Raw genomic sequence first — 20,369 nt, forward strand, 5'->3', positions numbered from 1 at the left:
TGGACTTCCAGAGATTAGCACCAGAGTGCTTGGTATGACATGGGCGTGCCAGCACTCGAATCGTAACTAGACTCGTCGGCACAAGCGTCCTTGACATGGCACTGGCGTGCTTAGACTTCCAAAGGCTAGCATGGGCAGGCTGATTGTGACACGGGTGTGCTTGTGCTTCTTAGGCTTGGGTGTGTCTCGCGTCTTGGACTTTCAGAGACTGGCACGGCCGTGCCTCTTCTTCTTTGGTTTGCAGCGATCCAAGTCTTCCATATATTTAAGTGCCAGTTGCTCCACATCAATCCCCTCCACTTCAAAAGAACTCGATCTCGAGTGATCATTATCGGGATAGAAAGGGAATAAATCAGCAACATTGAAAGTCCTGAAAATCTTCATGTCTTCGGGGCAGGTCAAGAACATAGGCATTATCATTAATCTTCTTAAGTATCTAAAATGGCCCAATATTTTTGGAAACAAGCTTCTTCTGTGTCTGGCAAGCTGAACATTTATGTACTAGCTTCCCTGCTTCCTTCTTCAATTATGACCAATAAAATCGGGCCTCTAACCCGCAATAGTTTTTTCCCATCCCTGATGTCCACTTAATCCTCCACCATGGATTTCTCGGATTAACTTTTCCCGGTGGCAAGACCGTCGGATGCATAGCCTATTTTCTTTAAAGAGATACCCGTCATGTACTAAGAAACCATCGGCAGGCTGTTTAGCATTAATTTTAGCCCATATGTCAGCAAAATCATCATCCGAAGCATAAAGATCTTTAAGAAATTCAAACCCCACAATCTCCTGTCTAATTGTAATCAACAAAGCTGCTCTCCTACTCAAAGCATCTGCTACCGTGTTACAAGTACCCGATTTGTGCTTAATGACATAATGAAAGGCACCAAAGTAAGTTGCCCAATGCGCACGCATCTTGCTCACTTTCTTCTGAGTTTGAAAATGAGTTAAAGCTTGATGATTAGTGTAAATAATGAACTCACACCCCAACAATTAATGTTCCCATGTTTTAAAAGCTCGAAAAACTACATACAACTCTTGTACATAAGTAGACCACCTCTGTCTAGCTTCATTCAATTTCTCACTAAAGAATGCAATAGGCTTTCCAAATTGAGATAAAACACCACCAATTTCGATCCCACAAGCATCGTAATCTACTTCAAACAATTTATCAAAATCAGGTAAAGTAAGAATAGGGGTGGAAGTAAGCTTATCTTTAATTTCTTCAAAGCTTTTATTTGCATCTTTGGTCCACACAAATTAACGAACTCTCTCTTTCTTTAAACAATTGGTGATAGGAGCGACAATGTTGCTAAAGTTCCTGATGAACCGCCTATATAAAGTAGCAAGACCATGAGAATTGCGAACTTCAGTTATGTTCTTAGGAATAGGCCAGTTTCGGATGGCCTCAATTTTTTTATCATCAATATGAATTCCTTCCGAGCTAACAATATAGCCAAGAAACAAAACTACACTTTGTCATAAAACTACACTTCTTAAGATTGATGTACAACTCATTTTTCTACAAAGAGTCTAACACCTGTGGAAGGTGCTGAAGGTGTTCTTTCTTGCTGCGACTGAAAATCAAGATGTCATCAAAGTAAACAACCACAAATTTGAGCAAGAAAAGGCGCAAAACCTGATTCATAAGTCACATGAATGTGCTCAGTGCATTAGTCAAACCAAACAAAATAACTAACTACTCGTATAACCCTTCCTTAGTCTTAAATGCAGTCTTCCATTCATCTCCCTCCTTGATCCGAATTTGATGATACCCGCTGCGAAGGTCTATTTTGGAGACAGCGGTAGATCCTGATAATTGGTCCAACATGTCCTCCAGATGAGGAATAGGAAATTGATACTGTATTGTGATCTTGTTGACGGCTCGACTATCCACACACATTCTCCAAGTTCCATCCTTCTTTGGTACCAATAAAGTAGGAACTCCACAAGGACTAATGCTTTCTCGGATATATCCCTTCTTTAATAATTCTTCTACCTATTCTTGAAGAATCTGGCTCTCCTTTAGGTTCATCTTATAATGGTGCAGGTTCGGTATCGTCGATCCAGGGATGAAATCAATCTGATGTTGGATGTCCTACAAAGTTTGAAGGGAAGATAGTTCTTCAACTAAAGTATGGAATTCATCTAACAACTCCTTTACAGGTGGTGGTACTAGTGCCCTTGTATCAAAATCTACTTCCGATTTGATCAACAAAGCTAACGCACCTCCGGAGTTCTCAATTGCACTAGATCATTGTTGCACATTGGAAGAAATAGCTACTATGGATTTCCCCTCCACTTTAGAAGCTTTGGTAGAAGATCTAGAAGGTAGACAATGATTTTCTTATTTTTCCAAGCGAACAGGTGAATTCTCTCTTCCCTTATGCAATGCATCTTCTCCATAAGCATCCATATCCACAACATCACAGCTAATGGAATTTGTGTACGACTTTCCCATTGAGATAGGAATTTTGCAAATCTGGTTTACTTCAATCGTTGGACCCTCCTTAATCCACCCTCCCTTGTACGGCGAACGATGTGGTTCTGTGGGCCAATTGAGCTTCTCAACCAATTGCTTGGCTATCAAATTTTCATAGTTACAACTGTCGATAATGAGTTGGCACACTGCTTCACCCACCCAACATTTAGCTTGGAAAATTTTTCTCTATTGAGTTTTGTGTTCTTATTTTGTGGAGCACAAAATTTTCTGAACAACGTATGTGACCTCACCATCTTCTGAACTAGCCATGGATCCATCCTCTTCATCTTCTACCTCCTCAGCCTCAGTCACCTCATCGACTACGTTCACCTCACGACGTCCATCATTAGCCCCCTATGTTCTAGATATATATTAGATGTATGCCCTATTTTCTACATCAGTAACAGTATTCTCAGTTGATTTCTGATACGGATTTGGTTTGTTATTTATGTCTGTCATGGGAACCTTTCCCGAGGAGTCTTTCTTTTCTTCTATGGTGAGCTGTGGTGAACCCTGGTTCTTAGCAAGAGTTGCTGCTCTTAAATTCTGTCCACCAGAATTTCTATTGAACTGCTGATTTTCAAATGAATAGGGTTGCCTAAAATTCTAGTTACGATCAGGTGATTGTCGCGACTGCCAATTAATTCTATCTTTTACACGTTTGCCAAGGTGAAAATCATAGTTACACCCATCATACACATTATATCATGATTCAATCCCCTCTGATAATGAGCCACTTGCGGGGATTTAGTTTCACAATTGTTGCATCGTGCCTGCAATCTCAAGAACTCTTTCATGTACTTGTCAACCTTTCGATTTCCCTGGAAACAATCATGGTACTTGTTGTACAATATTTGAGAGTGATCACTGGGAAGAAAACGTTGTTCAATCAACTGTTTCATTAAAACCCAGTCTTGCACAGGTTCAATCCTTCGACTATGGCATTCGTTTGAATAGAATGCCACCATGCTACTACATTGCCTTTTAGTTTATAGGCCATAATGGAAACTTTACGTTCATGCTCGATGTTCATGATCTCAAAGAATCGTTGGACCTCCGCTAGGCAGTCAAGAGTGCTTTTTATATCTAACGATCTTGAGAAAGGTTGAAGATCTACCTTTATCTTGTATCCGTCATGAAAATTGTCACCATTCCCTCTGTAATCTCGGTCTCCATCATAACGATTTTGGCATCTTGCATAATTTGGTTTCTTTTGATTCAGAATTGCTGTTGCAGTTACGAGTTGTGGGTTGCCTTGTTGAATTGCGATAGTCAACTGTCTAATCTTTTCAATTAACCCTTCGAACTTCACCTCTATGGCTGTGAGTCGTGCCTCATGATTGTCGGCCATGGAGATACTTTGCATTTCAGCTCTGATACTAATTGACGCAGAACAGTTATGTGAATGGGAATAACGATTATACTCCGTCAGGAGTTTTGATTAATGACGTTTGATCTGATGAATAAAATAGAGAACTAAACTTTCAAAGAAGTTTATTGAATGTGAATAATGATCTCATGATGATGCCTTTGCTCATAACACACATAACCTATTTATAGGTTTAGGCTAATCACATAAAAACCCTAAAAAATAACACAAAAGTCGTAACTAGACAAAACCCTAACAAGGTCGGTGGCACGAGCGTGCTTGGACTTCCAGCAGCTAGCACAGGCATGCTTGGCATGACATGGTCATGCCAGCACTCGAATCGTAACTAGACTCGTCGGCACGGCCGTGTTTGACATGTCACGGGCATGCTTGGACTTCTAGAGGCTAGCACGGGCAGGCTGACTATGATGCGGGTGTGCTTGTGCTTCTTAGGCTTGGGCGTGTTTCGCATCCTGGACTTCCAGAGACTGGCACGAGCATGCTGGAAATGGCACAACCGTGCCCCATCTTCTTGGGTTTGCAGCAATCCAAGTCTTCCATATATTTAAGTGGCAGTTGCTCTGCATAATGAAATCATATCATTTAAAATCATTAAAACAAAGACTCGTATAAAAATCATTTTAATCAAAAGACTCAAACCGGCGCTCTGATGCCACTAAATGTAACACTCAATTTCCAATCTTGTAGGATTAGATAATGGATGCCACACTGCAGTGCCAAAGGCACCAAAGCACGATTCTAGTTATGAATAATCATTATTTTTAATAAACTAGTATAAATATAGTTTATACAAAATTTACTAGCCCATAAAATTTTAGAAAATAATTAAGGTAATCCTGTAGAAAAACTGGAAGAATTTTCTCAGTTTATAGAGCATTTGAATTTGATAACCAACTTCACAATCTGGTGAACCCTAACAACTCAAAACATGTTAACATTTAATATATGCAAAATAAACTTAAATCAAGTCTTGCACAGGTTACCAAATCCTCATATGTTTTCAAATAATTCAATATATTCAAAATAGTTTGAAATAAACCCAATAATCATTAAAATAAACCATACCTGTTAAAAACTTTGAAAACAAAGATTAAGTAAAAACCTTAAGCTTATTACAATCACAATCCAACTTAAATCAAAAAACTTTTAACTATAATCCAAGAATAAACTAGCAACTCATAACTCAAATAGTCCATATTCTGGAATGTAAGACTGCCGACGCGTGTTTTTATGCCCCCCACCTGATCCGATGAGGATACGAGGATGCAAAATGAATGGGTTAATGCTATCTAGAAGTCTTTTAATCCAAGGATTTAAATTAAAAATGATGTTGAATAGTTGGCTGAGCCATAGCTGCGTCACACAGCTATAAAGCAAGCTACGTCACGCAGCTATAAAGCAAGCTACGTCACGCAGCTATAGCTGCGTTACGCAGCTATGAAAATAAGCTGCATCACGCAGCTGTGTCCTGACCTACCTCTATAAATATATCTCTTTCTCACATCAAAGGAACGATTTTGAAACCCTAAAAAACACACCCTGCGGCCACATTCTCCTCCAGAAACTCTTGTGAGTTGATTTGAAGGAAAATTGCCATTAGATATCAATTTTAGGTGAATCAAACCATAAAAAGAGAGAAAATAGCAAAAGATAAACAAAGAACACTTGAATCCTTGGAAATTAAGCTTCTGGGAGATCTTAACTATCACTTGGTAAGACATTTGATCCATTCACAATCCTCAATCTGAGGATTAGGTAATTTCTTTAACATTTTTTGTATTTTTTACATACTTTTTGTGGTTTTAGTAATTTAAGCTTCTTTAAATTGTATTCTGTTCATATTGGGCCATTTTATATGTCTTTAAATCACATTTAAATAAAAAATTGATCTAAATAAAGCGTTTGAAAACGAGCTTGGGCCAAAACAGCTGCATCACGCAACTGTTCATCCAGGAACAGCTGCGTCACACAATTGTTAGCTGTGTGACACAACTGTTCTAAGCTTCCAGAGTTAATTTCTTCAATAAATCTGAAAAAAAATGCCCAATTATGAACAGATCACAGTTTAATTAAGCTTAGAATACTAAAATGTGATTTTATGTGTTTATTTGTATGAATTTTACAATTTCTGCTTAAATTAAAAATGAAATTAAATTTGTTGATTTATTAATAATTTGCATGTTTAGAATTAAATAGAAATAATAATAAAAATGTGATTTTTAGTGTTAAATAATAAATATGCATGATTTTTGGGTTTTTGGGTTTATAGGTTTAATTTTAAATCGGGTAGAATGTATTTAAGGTTCGGTTTGTTACCCGCCTTGAACCATAAGGCAAGAGCGGGTCATTTATTTATTCGATTTAATATCCTTGATTCGGTTTGTTGCCTGCCTTTAACCATAAGGCAAGAGCGGGTCTTTTATTTGTTTGGTTTAATTACTTTGATTTGAATGGTTATTATGTGATAATTAGATTTGATTGGGACGATTAAATAATTTTCCATATGAGAACTCGATTCACTTTGTGAACCCCTCCCCCAAAAATAGGCATATAATGAATATGACTAAGGGCAGAAATGCACGTGAATGTGTGAGTCGCCACCTTGTTTAATTATTTTAGGGTAAACTAGGAAAAAACCCTAAGTTGACTCCAATTTTAATTAACCTAATTACTAGATTAATTATCCTAATGTTTAAGGCACAATCTACGAACCCGAGGTGGAACCCCAGACTATGTCATGCTGATTAACTAACCAATGAATGAATGCTTTGCAAGGTAAATGATGTAATTGGACCAATGAAATGTTTAAGTGATTTCGACTTGCCGCTCGGGGTTAAATCCCAAACGTGCCTACGTACTTCCGTTTGAATGGAAGATCAAAGTCGACGTAGTTCGATAGGCCTTTTTTAAAGGGCTTTGAATGGGTATGCTTAATGCATGAGTGTGTGTATGCTTCGTGCATTTTGTTTAGGCATTTTGCCAAAGAATTGATTGATTTGATTAGGCATTTGTTGCCAAAAGTGTTGATTTAAGGCTTTTAGCCAAAAAGATTGATTTAGGCAATTGTTTGCCAAAAGTTGATGTGATTTAGGCAATTGGTTTGCCAAAAGTGATTATTTGAAGGCTTTTAGCCAAAATGGGTTGATTTAGGCAATTTGTTTGCCAAAAGTGTTGATTGGGCAATTGTCGCCAAAATTAATTGATTGGGCAATTTATTGCCAAAAATTGATATTTGGGCTTTTTGTTGCCAAAATGGTTGATTAATTCAAGGCATTTTTTGCTAAAGCTTCGCTTTAAGCGATTTGTCGCTAAAGATGGTTAATCTTACTTATAGGCAATTTGTTTGCCAAAAGTGATCAATTGAATTGCAATATTGGCAATTTATTGCCAAAAGAAACGTGGTTGATTAAGGCTATTTTGCCACAATTATTGATTAATTGGACTTAAACCGGACTGTTCGAAATAAAAGTGATTATGCGGTAGTCATTAATTGACCAGATACTTTAGCCAATATTGTCGGATTTACGCTTTAACACCACGATTATTAATTAACCGGGCATTTAAGCTTAATCATATTTAATTGAGGCAGTTTATTTGCCTAATTGATGACGTGAATGCATTTATGCAGCAGTTTAATTCAGAATTGGAGCAGAAGAGAATATGCACAAAATGCTGAAATTAAATAGACAGGATTTCGTTATTATCTGAGTTAATCGGCGGCCGCTTCTTAGCTTCAGCTTGAAAATTCCAGATTAAGCTCCTCGTTGGGGAATATTAATTAAAATTAATTTAATTAAGTGACCAAATATCACAACAGCAGAGTAATAAAAAGCCTACACTAAATGCAGAAAAGCAGTAAAGAACCGCAAGGAGCGTAGGGGAGAAGAGAGCGTCCGTCAACACAGACTTAGTGAGTAAAAAAGTCGCATCGGGGCTGTATTGATAGGGAAAACCCGGGCTAGAGGGTGGCCGCTGCCACCGCCCTGGCCGGCGGACTTGCTAGTCTTTCGTTCCAAAGGCTTTTTCGGGAGTTCCGTACCTCCAAAAAATATTCCGGGACCAGTTCCGCGATCCTCGTAATTTTCCGGACGTTTCAAGTACCATATTGGCATACTTTCGGTAAACCCCCAAAATGGCCTCTGGTCCGGCCGGACTATTTGCAGTCTGGGAAAACAGGCTTTTGAGCCTCAAAATTTGAGTATTCACAGTTGTCCCCCACCGGCAACCATAAAAATGATTTATGGGAGTCGGTAGTTGTCTGAAAAATAAATTTTGAAGGCAAAAAACAGACGCGTTCCGAAGACCCGCCTTTTGGCTATTTCCTTATAAATAGCTGAAGTTCCACTTCTACATTCATTCTAAACTCTCCAAATCAAAGAGCTCTCTCAAATTCTCTCAACTTTCTCATCATGACTTCTCCGGGTCACAGCAGCGACGAGGATTTTCTGGGGTCTTTGGGAATTTCCCTAGACACCGACCTTACAGCGGACGCAGACACCCATGCTTCCGTGACTGGTATCTAGGCCCAGGTAAGTTTACTTTTCTTTTTTTATCATTTTTTTTACTGTTTTATTAGCCCCGTCGCTGATGCCATGGTTGCTAGATTTTTCCTGTTTTTTTTTTCTTTGCCTGTATTTCTGTACTGAACTTTGACTGTACCTGCACTTGGTTAATATTGAAAATTTTATATGTATGCATGATTATCCATTTTGAAAGAAATATAACCACAGCATGCACAACTGGACTAAGAGTCTCTCCAAAGTCGAAAAGATCAACTTAGGGAGGTACGGTCTTTCTCCTATCGTTACCCTTAGGGGAGTGGTAATTGACTGGGATTTTCTACGGGCCTGCATCAGACTTTGGGACCCAGAGGCCCACGTTTTCCGGTTCGGGGCCATGATGGAGGAGATGTGCCCTCTTTTTGAGGAATTCTGCGCTATTATAGGGCCATGATTGTTAGTGACCAGAAAGCAATTCTGCTGCCCCTGATTGATGAATTTTCAGAGGTTCAATCAGACGACCCAGACCGGATGAGGCGGAGAATGTGGGACTTGGTTTTCTGTTTATTAGCTGGTTTCTTATTCAATAAGGATCCAGGCTTTGGGGATTTGCGACTCTGCACCATGATTCGGCAGATGGAGGATATGGGTTGCATCGGCGGCATTGTGTTGGCAGAGACTATCAGGAGCCTTGACAGAGCTGCTTTAGGCTTCGATGACTGGACGGTCTCTCCGATTATTCTCCAGGTATTTCCCCTTTTCCTCTTCCTTTTTTCTTCTTTCTTTTGGTTCGTTCCTTTGTAATAGAAAGGATCCATTACTCAGGTTTGGTTAAAGGACCACCTCCAAGTGGTTGCTGCTCCTACTTTCTTGCCTTACAACCCCTCTCAGTATCGTATGCGGAGGATCCTGATCACTCATCCGTCTACTGATGCATGGACCTCATGTCTGATTGAGCTGGGTCCAAATGAGGTACTGTGGTACATTTCCTGGTATGACATCACCCGCTTCATCCAAGTTAGCTTCTGCCACACCCAAGTTTACCTGCTAGGCCTTACACATTGCACGTGGTACTGCGCTTCGTGCGTGTGGAGGCAGATGGGGATAGACCAGACTGTTCCGATTGTGGATGGCATTTCAGCTGATTCAGCCATCACTCCGGGTGTTACCCGAGCCATCCTTAGGGCTTGGGTTAGAGACCATCACATGGTTAGGCCTTTACCTAATCCGGCCAGTGTTTAGACTTCTCCTGAGTATCGGACCTGGTTCATTGCCATTGTTTGGCCGGTTGAAAGGCCAAGGAGGAATGCACTGCTGAGTGCACTTGAAGGTTGGGCTCAAGCTGACGCTGATAATGAGGTTGGGACTGATGAGGAGATTGTGTTGGCTCCCCGGACAGGCGAGGTTGGAGAGAGTTCAGCAGCTAGGGACGACTCGGAGGATATTGCCCCACGGAGGCGACGGGACACCTAGACTCTTATAGGCTTTTGGACTTTTGTTGTTTTTTCCCTTATTTTGACTTTTTTGACTTTTTATTTGGGACTTTGACTTTGGATTTTGGATTTTGTCCTTTGGCTTTGGATGTATGTTTCGTTTTTTTTTTTTTTTGGACTTGGACTTAGACTTCATTATTTATTTATTTTTCTTGGACTCTTTTGCTTTCTGCTTGACTTCGGACTGTTTGACTTTATTGCTTTAATTGGGAATGTCATTTGACTTTTAAGCTTTCCAAGCATTTTCCAACTTTATTTATTCAAGCTCTAATTTTTGCCTAAACCGCCCTTTCGGGTTTTCAACTTAGCGAGCTACCCATTTTTGCCTAAGCAGCCCTTTTCGGGTTTTCAACTTAGCGGGCCCCGACTTTTGCCTAAGCCGCCCTTTCGGGTTTTCGACTTAGCGGGTTCTTCTTTTTTTCTTTTTTTTTTGCACTTTTTCTCTTTTTTCTTTCATCTTTTTTTTTTTTTTGGCAAAGAAGAATGAATTATGAAATGATTTTTTCATTAATGTTTAGACCGCGCCCAAAGAGGGCTGCCTATATATCTCCGATACATAATTTCTTCTTTCCGAAGAGAATCAGGTCTAATGTAGTTCTTTTTACATTATGCAGTGCTTATTATACAAAATATCTTTTTAACTGATCTAAATTACATGGATTCGTGAATTCCAAACCATCCAAATCAGTCAAAATGACGGCTCCGCCAGACAATATTTTCTTCAACACATAGGGTCCAGCCCAAAGAGGATGAAACTTCCCACGCGGGTCTATGATTGACTGTCTAATTTCCTTCAGGACTAAACAACCTTCTTCCAGTTTTCGGTCTTTGACCTTCTTATTAAAATGCCGTGCCATCCTTCTCTGGTAAACTTGAGTTTGGTGGATTGCTTGCAATCGTTTTTCATCCATACCCAAGAGTTGCAAATGATAATTCTTAGCCCAATCTGCTCCGCTGATCTGGCTTTCCCGGATAATCCTCGCTGACTGAACTTGCAGCTCAATAGGAAACACTGCTTCCATACCATACACTAAGGAATACGGGGTTGCCCCAGTAGGCGTTCTGATTGAAGTCCTGTATCCCCATAAGGCATTTGGTAATTGTTCGTGCCAAGCTTTATGCTTTTGAACTGTCTTTTGTAAAATGACCTTTATAGCCTTATTTGCAGCCTCTACAGACCCATTTGTTTGTGGCCGATAGGGTAAAGACTTGTGATGCTGAATCTTCTTTTGCTTTAGCAGGTCAGAAAATTCACTTTGAAAGTGGGACCCGTTATCAGTAATGATCTCTAATGGCGTTCCGTACCGACAAAGGATGTTAGTACAAACGAACTGTGCTGCCTTCTTGGCATTCAAGACCGAATAGGAGGCTGCCTCAATCCACTTAGTGAAATAATCAACAGCGACCAGGATAAATTGGTGACCATTGGAAGCCTTTGGGTGGATTTTTCCGATCACGTCTATGCCCCAAGTTGCGAAAGGCCATGGTGAAGCAATAGGATTCAAATTGACCGGAGGCTGTCTTTGCAGCTTAGCAAAAATTTGACACTCATGGCACTTCTGTGCGTGCCTCACGCAATCTGCATTCATGGTTGACCAGTAATAACCCAGGTTCACGATTTTCCGAGCCAAGGCTATCCCATGCATGTGTGGACCAAACTCCCCATTATGTAAGGAATGCATGATGGTTTGAGCTTCTCCCTCATCAACGCACCTTAGGTGCAGGCCATTCCAACTTCTTTTATACAGAACTCCCCCAGTAAGGAAATATCCGGATGCTAACTGTCTCAATGTCCGTTGATCAGTCTTGGTGGATCCCTCCGGGTAGGCTTCATTCTGAAGATAATTCTGTATATCCCAATATCAGGGCTTGTCATCCACCAAATTCATGATATGTGCTGGCTATTTCTGTAGCCGAACTGTCAGAGATCGAATGAATTGGTCTCCCCCTACATTAACCATGGAGGCCAAAGTAGCCAGAGCATCAGCAAACTGATTTTTGGCTCGCGGCAAGTAGTGGAAGGATAAATCCTCAAATTGCTGAGCCAATTCGTCTAAGCGTTGTAGGTAAGGAACCAAACGCTCTGCCTTAATTTTCCATTTTCTCAAAGCTTGGGAGACTATTAAATTGGAATCCCCGAAAACCTTGAGGACCTTTATTTCCTTTTCCAGGGCTGCTTCTAACCCCTTTATGCAAGCTTCATACTTGGCTTCATTGTTGGTGCAGTCAAAATCTAATTTGACTGCGATTGGGACGTATTCTCCACAAGGAGTTTTGAATATGACTCCAACCCCATTTCCATGGTAGTTTGAAGCTCCATCGAAGTACATTTCCCAGACTTCACTTTCCAAGCTCAATAAGTTTTCATTAGGAAATTCTACCTCCGGCATTTGGTCTTTGGCCGATAATTCTGCTAATTGATCAGCCAAGGTTCCGCCTTTCACTGCCTTCCGTTGTACAAATTTTAAATCATAGGCTACGAGCACCGACACCCACTTAGCCATCTTACTGTCAAGAACCGGCCTCTCCATAAGGAATTTCAAGGGGTTCGATTCAGAAATAACGTATGTGGTGTAGGACGAGAGGTAGTGCTGCAGCTTTGTACAAGCCCAAACTAGAGCCAGACACAACTTCTCTATCTTATTGTATTTTAGCTCTTAGTCTAGCATCCTTTTGCTGAGGTAGTACACGACATTTTCTACCCTGGTGTCTTCTGCTTGTTGAGCTAGCATTGCACCCATCGCTTCTTCTGTCACTGATAGGTACAATAGCAAAGGTTTTCCTGGCCTTAGTGGCTGTAAGACTGGCGGGGATAACAAATATTGCTTGACTTGGTCGAAACCTTTCTGACAATCCTCATTCCATTTGATGGCTGCTCCTTTCCTGAGTAATTTGAAAATCGGACCAAAAGTATTGGCCAATTGATTGATGAACCGGCTGATGTACTGTAGCCTTCCTAGGAAACCCCGAACTTCTTTTTCTGTCTTCAGTGCTGGCATTTCCAGAATGGCTTTGGCTTTTGAAGGGTCAATCTCTATGCCCTTTCGACTGACTATATGCCCCAAAAATACTCCGGATGTAGCTCCAAACAGACATTTTGCCGGGTTGAGCTTTAAATTGTACTTTCGAAGTCTAAGGAATAACTTCTCAAGTGCTGTTGTATGTTCTTCAGCTGTTTTTGATTTAACAACCATATCGTCCACATACACTTCTACTTCTTTGTGAATCATGTCATGGAAGATGGTCGTTGCCATTCTTTGATAGGTCGCCCCGGCATTTTTGAGCCCAAAAGGCATAACCCTGTAGCAGTAGGTTCCCCACTCCGTGATGAATGCCGTTTTCTCTTTGTCTAGCAAATGCATCATTATTTGATTGTACCCGACAGCAAGATCGGTCAAGGAGACCATCTCGTGTCCAGCCATTCAGTCCACCAACAAGTCAATATGCGGTAGGGGGAAGTCGTCCTTCGGACATGCTTTATTCAAATCCTGGTAATCCACACACATTCTGACTTTGCCATCTTTCTTCGGCACCGGCACAATATTTGCTAACCACGTCGGGTAGGCAATAGGTTCTATGAACTTATTCTCCAGTTGCTTGGCTACTTCCTCCTTGATTTTCAAGGACCATTCTGTTTTCAGCCTTCTTAACTTTTATTTTACCGGTTTAGCCTCAGGGTATACTGGAATCTTGTGCACCGCTATTGCCGGGTCAATTCCGGTGATGTCACTTGCCTTCCACATGAAGCAATCGGCAAACTTCTTCAAGCATTCAATGACCTGTTCCCTGTTCACACAGTCAGATGCAATGTATGTATGTTCATTTTCTTCTTTGCCAATTATTATTTTTTCTTTTTCATTTCTTATTTCATTTATTTGATTTTCATTATTTTTGCTTGGAAATGCTTGGAAAGATAGACACGCGGGGTAGCCAATAATTTGCAAGCTCTTATTGATTAGGACGGAATCGTCCTCAAAATTTACATCAAATTTGAAGTCTGGATTTTCTAAATCCGACACAGACGACTCAGAACTGGAACTGGACTCTGACTCGGTTTCAGACTTGGGGTCAGACTCAGACTCAGTACAGAGCTTGATTACAGACTTTGACTCTAGGTTTGACTCGGGAGGGGGTTTATCAGCAGCGCGCTCCTCCTCGACGTACCAGTTGGTGAGAGGCCCTTTGTACGGCTTCATCAGGCTCAGCAGGTCTTGGTTCTCATCATTTCCTGTAATGACCGCAACCTCATCAAAGAGACTGGGCTGCATGAAGTCTTCCACTTCTAGTTCAGTTATTACTTCTGGCTTGTTGTCCCAGGTATCAGCAAATATTTCCAGCCCGGGCAGCATTTTCTTAGCTGTCGGGAAGTAGAATGGCTCCTGGAAGCCACAATAAGGAACTGTTTCTCCCGGTTTGTAGAAATGACCGTTCAAAGTCAAAGGGTAAGGCCGCATCTGTATACTCTCCTTCTTTCTTCTCTTGGTCCTTTTAGCAAGGTCTTCATCAGTGGGCTCATAACCTAGCCCAAAGGTCCCTTGGTTCACTGGACATTCCCAAGCTTGCAGTGCGGGGTATGTCTTTCCGGACCTTGCCATAACCATTCCCGGCAGGTAGGACATTTTCAGCATCAAAGGCACTATGCAGTTTATTTGCACCGTCCCGAAATCAAAGTGAATTCGAGAGTTTGCAGTCTTTCCTTCTATGAACTGCACAGTGTCATATTGAAATCCCGAGAGGGGTAGGTTGGCATTCTCCGGGTTGACCTCAAAGAGACACTGACCCTTTGTCTTCTTCAGTTGGCTATTGTCATCCCCCTGAATAGTGATAACTTTGCCCTCGTAAGGAAACTTGACCTTTTGGTGCAGGGAAGAGGGTACTGCCTTAGTATGATGTATCCATGGTCGACCCAGAAGTAAGTTGAAACTGGTAGGCACATCAATTACTTGGAACGGGACCTCCATCACAGCTGGCCCAATTGCTAACTTCAACGTAGCAAGCCCCAACACTTCCCTCCGGGTGCTGTCATAGGCTTTGACTATCTAGTCTAATGGACTGAAATCTGCTTCCTCCAACCCCAGACAACTAGCTACCCTCAGTGGGCAGACATTCAATGCTGACCCATTGTCAATGAGAACCATGGGCACAGTCTTTTCTCTGGTCTGAATAGTAACATAGAGTGCATCATTGTGACTGCTTCCTTGCTTAGGCAAGTCATCATCGAAAAACCCGATGCTTTGCATCTTTGATGATTGGGTGAGGGTGGATACCAGCACTTCAGGGCTAACCTCCACCGATGTTTGGAGTTGACTCAAAGCCTTGCAAAGAGCTTGGCGATGAGGAAAGGATGATGCCAGAAGTTCCCAGATTGACACCCTAGCCTGGGTCTTTTTTAACTGTGAGAGTACCGGGTCTTCCTTTGGCTCATCTGCCCTCTGGTAGGGCTTATTTTGGACTTTGTCCAGGACTAATGGTTCATACTGTCTCCCGCTCCTGGTTATTGCATCGACCTCTTCAGATAAGTCATTCAGGTCCAGGACACAAATGTCATTCATTTCTAGGAATAGTTCGAAAGGATCGATCAATTCCTGGTTAGCAACAATAGCATTTACCCTGTGATTTGGTAAGGGATTAGTGCTAATGTTTGGCTTACTCCTTGGAATAATTGAACCGTTGTCCACCAGGTCTTGGATGCGGTTCTTAAGCATCCAGCACGCTTCAGTCTTGTGCCCATTACCCTGATGATACTCATAGTATTCGTCAACTCTGTAGTTCCTTGGTAATGGGTTGGGTGGCGGCCTTGCTTCCGAAGGCTTGATGTAGTTTGCCTTGACAGCCTCTCGGAATACCAAAAGGATTGGCATCCCGAGATCAGTATATGTCCTTCTCGACTGACTGCCATTTCTCATATTTCCCACACGTAAAGGATTCGTGGGGGTGATGCTTGCCACTTCGTGGACTTTGCTAGCTTGGCTAGGCTTCTTGTATTTTGAGGTTCCCGAGTCTTCTTTCAGTTGCCCCATTTGAATTAAATCCTCTACCTTCGTAGCAGTGGCAATGAGCGACTGGAACGTCAGTAGGTACTGAGTTTGTAGTTGTTGTTGGTAGACAGGCAGCAGGTTCTTTATAATTATGTCCACCTGTTCTTGCTCAGAAGGCCGGTTGATCATTTGGGCGGCCTTGGCCCTCCACCTCGTAAGGAACGAGGAAAAGGGTTCATTGCTTTTCTGTTTGGTGGTTTCCAACTCCCTCCGAGTAACGTCCACCTCTATGTTATAATGATATTGCGTATTAAACGCATTGCAGATGTCTTCCTAGGTCTTCATTTTGGACCGATCCAGGTTGACAAACCACCTCAAAGCAGCACCGGTGAGTGATTGTTGAAACAACTGAGCAAAGAGCTCGCTATTCAGTCCGAACGGGTTGAGGGCACCCACATACATTTTCAGGTGTGTTTTGGGACAAGTGGTTCCATCAAACTTGTCCATGTTGGGCATTTTGAACTTTGTTGGCAGTCTTGCTTCGGGGAACAAGGACAAGGAGTCCATGTCCACTACTTCCTTGTGTGTCTTAAGGGCAGTAATAGACCTTTCCAACAATTCCAGTTTTTCTCTCATTTTCTGAGCTTCCAACTCAGAAGCAGTTCTGGAGGGCATGTCATCCAGGTTAAGGGCAAGGTTTGTCGGTTCAGCAGCAGGTCCCTGATTGGAGGTAGCAGGTCCACTTCCCCCAGCGGAAGCTCTATTTCCATTACCACTACCTAGTTCAGCTATTAGGGCATTCTCTGGGCAGTTAATGCCTCATTCATTCTAGCCTCCATTCTGGCTTCGAGTTGTTCCATGAGATTTTGGATGTCAGCAAGTGATGCCATTGGTGCAGTTGAAGTTGGTGAGGTTGGTGAAGCCGGTGAGGTTGGTGAAGCTGGTGAGGTTGGTGATAGCACTGTAGGTGTGACTGGAACTTGGATAGGCACTCGAACAGTGGGTACCTGTAAGTATAAGGGTAATTGGATTAGGGTACAGTGGTTCGTGTATCAGGATAGCTGATGTGAGGTAGATCGACTCTTTGTCCAACTATGCATGACTAAAAACAAAAGAATGTTTTGTGTTCTTTTTGTGTTTATTCAATGTTTATGATATGTCGTGAATGCGCACAACAACACATCATAATCCGTTTTAATGAGATGCTTCAAGCATTGGGTACATATAGCCCTAAAGGATAGGTACTATAAGCTATGACACAAATAGAAAATAGGCCTATAAAGGGACCCTTGAACCTTGAGCATGGATATACCTAACCACATGTGAAACAAGGAGTTTCGCGTGGGTCCGACAGTACGCATACTCATGGGCCACCCCTAAAAGGATTAGGGATGGTTTGCGGTAACAGGGAGGATGCTTTGGCTGTCCGTCGACATAATCAAGGAGACCTGCCGATCAGCGCTACTTCCTATCCAGACTCAGAAGTTTGAACAGAGAGAGAAGAAATTCATTTGAAATTCGTTTTTTATGCAATGGAGAAAAAGATTCTCAATTCGTGCAAATAAATAAACAAATTTAAGTGATTTAAAGTAAATTTCAATTAGGTCCAAATTCTCCTTATTAAGCATTCTTAAAGAAAGAATACTTAATCTTTGTTGGGGTACCCTGCAAAACAAAGCATAGTAAAATAATACCCTAAAGAAGGGCAGGTTAGTTTACACAACAATTGTAGTCCACTTTATGTAAAACGATTACATGAACTCCCCAGCAGAGTCGCCAAACTGTGAACCCCTCCCTCAAAAATAGGCATATAATGAATATGACTAAGGGCAGAAATGCACGTGAATGTGTGAGTCGCCACCTTGTTTAATTATTTTAGGGTAAACTAGGAAAAAACCCTAAGTTGACTCCAATTTTAATTAACCTAATTACTAGATTAATTATCCCAATGTTTAAGGCACAATCTACGAACCCGAGGTGGATCCCGAGACTATGTCATGCTGATTAACTAACCAATGAATGAATGCTTTGCAAGGTAAATGATGTAATTGGACCAATGAAATGTTTAAGTGATTTCGATTTGCCGCTCGGGGTTAAATCCCAAACGTGCCTACGTACTTCCGTTTGAATGGAAGATCAAAGTCGACGTAGTTCGATAGGCCTTTTCTAAAGGGCTTTGAATGGGTATGCTTAATGCATGAGTGTGTGTATGCTTCGTGCATTTTGTTTAGGCATTTTGCCAAAGAATTGATTGATTTGATTAGGCGTTTGTTGCCAAAAGTGTTGATTAAGGCTTTTAGCCAAAAAGATTGATTTAGGCAATTGTTTGCCAAAAGTTGATGTGATTTATTTGAAGGCTTTTAGCCAAAATGGGTTGATTTAGGCAATTTGTTTGCCAAAAGTGTTGATTGGGTGATTGTCGCCAAAATTAATTGATTGGGCAATTTATTGCCAAAAATTGATATTTGGGCTTTTTGTTGCCAAAATGGTTGATTAATTCAAGGCATTTTTTGCTAAAGCTTCGCTTTAAGCGATTTGTCGCTAAAGATGGTTAATCTTACTTATAGGCAATTTGTTTGCCAAAAGTGATCAATTGAATTGCAATATAGGCAATTTATTGCCAAAAGAAACGTGGTTGATTAAGGCTATTTAGCAACAATTATTGATTAATTGGACTTAAGTCGGACTGTTCGAAATAAAGGCGATTATACGGTAGTCATTAATTGACCAGATACTTTAGCCAATATTGTCGAATTTAGGCTTTAACACCACGATTATTAATTAACCGGGCATTTAAGCTTAATCATATTTAATTGAGGCAGTTTATTTGCCTAATTGATGACGTGAATGCATTTATGTAGCAGTTTAATTCAGAATTGGAGTAGAAGAGAATATGCACAAAATGCTGAAATTAAATAGACAGGGTTTCGTTATTACCTGAGTTAATCGTCAGTCTCTTCTTAGCTTCAGCTTGAAAATTCCAGATTAAGCTCCTCGTTTGGGGAATATTAATTAAAATTAATTTAATTAAGTGACCAAATATCACAACAGCAGAGTAATAAAAAGCCTACACTAAATACAGAAAAGCAGTAAAAGAACCGTAAGGAGCGTAGGGGAGAAGAGAGCGTCCGTCAACACAGACTGAGTGAGTAAAAAAGTCACATCGGGGCTGTATTTATAGGGAAAACCCGGGTTGGAGGGTGGCCGCTGCCGCCGCCGCCATGGTCGGCGGACTTACTAGTCTTTCCTTCCAAAGGCTTTTTCGGGAGTTCTGTACCTCCAAAAAATATTCCGGGACCAGTTCCGCGATCCTCGTAATTTTTCGGACGTTTCAAGTACCATATTGGCATCTTTCGGTAAACCCCCAAAATGGCCTCTGGTCCGGCCGGACTATTTGCAGTCCGGGACAACAGGCTTTTGAACCTCAAAATTTGAGTATTCACACACTTGGGTTGGGTTTAAATAAATAATTTGGCTTTTCTAACTAAAATAAATTAGAAATCATAGGTTAATAGAGGCCGGTTTTCCGGGCGTCGGCTTCCAACGGGCCGGCGTATCCAATTCCCTTACCCAGAATCGCATTTGGTGCGCCTGACCAGTCTTTTAAAATAATTTGGCCTTGAACAAAATTGAGTTTAAAATGGAGTCATCTTATTATAAAATTGGAAACGGTCCCATTAAGGTGGCGACTCAAAAATGTTTTATAAGACCGATTTATCGGCATCGTATCCAATAAAATGTTTTGTCACCACTGTTCAAAATAAGATCGCTTTCCATCAAAAACAAAAAGAGACGCTTTTCGGGTCGCTCGGGGGCGGTACGAAAACAGATTGGCGACTTCACTGGGATGCACCCGCTAATCCCCGGTTATTTTTTAATAACTAGTCGGTTGCAATTAGGAATTAACTCTAAAAACCTACGTTTTCTACAATTGGAAATAAAATTGGTTAGAAAGCCGTCGGAAAATTCTTTAATCGTCCTTGTTTGGTTATTTGCTTTCCTTTATTTTTATTTTTCTAAGTTCTTGCATTCATACTGCATTTCTTTCTTCTCACCACTTTTTACCCAAATTATCCCTCGGTATCATTGTTAACTTTGAAGGTGGATCCAGCCTAAACCTTGCGTTTTAGGCACATCCACCTGAGAATTAGCAATTTTACCAACCGCAAGCCTAGTACCTTTAAAGGTGCGTCAAAAGGAGTAGGCCCACGTGAAAGCCCGAATCCTGTTTGCGAAACCCAAACTTTGTAGGCCCAATGGACCAAAGCCCATGCATGTAGTTGAAAGCCTTAGTCACTTCCCCATAAGGAAAACCTGAGTCTGTTTGCTGTTGTTCGGTCGCATTCATTCCGAGAGTTTGTTTCGCCAATCTCAAAACCCCCTGCTGGTTGTTGAGATTAGACAAAATCCTAGGAAACAGATGTCGGAATTTCTACCAACAGAACTCATGTGTGGGAGAGATAAGGTTGGAAGGCATGCATTTCCCAACTCCCGTTCCCTTGCGTGTTATAAACTGTTCATGTGCTG

At 41.2% G+C, this 20,369-nt stretch overlaps 1 protein-coding gene across 1 annotated transcript; it reads right to left on the reverse strand.

The window, feature by feature from the left end:
* Positions 1-549: 549 nt before the first annotated feature.
* Positions 550-1,903, reverse strand: LOC105641399 (uncharacterized). Its single transcript, XM_012225923.2, has 4 exons — positions 1,701-1,903; positions 1,353-1,444; positions 1,045-1,154; positions 550-930 (listed from the first exon to the last, which is right to left on the reverse strand). Exons 1-4 carry the CDS (start codon positions 1,901-1,903, stop codon positions 550-552), a joined length of 786 nt encoding a protein of 261 aa, XP_012081313.2.
* Between the last annotated feature and the right edge of the window lie 18,466 nt (positions 1,904-20,369).

Source organism: Jatropha curcas, chromosome 11, assembly GCF_041381405.1.
Source record: "Jatropha curcas cultivar XTBG-Jc1 chromosome 11, XTBG_Jcur_1.0, whole genome shotgun sequence".
Classification (NCBI taxonomy): domain Eukaryota; kingdom Viridiplantae; phylum Streptophyta; class Magnoliopsida; order Malpighiales; family Euphorbiaceae; genus Jatropha; species Jatropha curcas.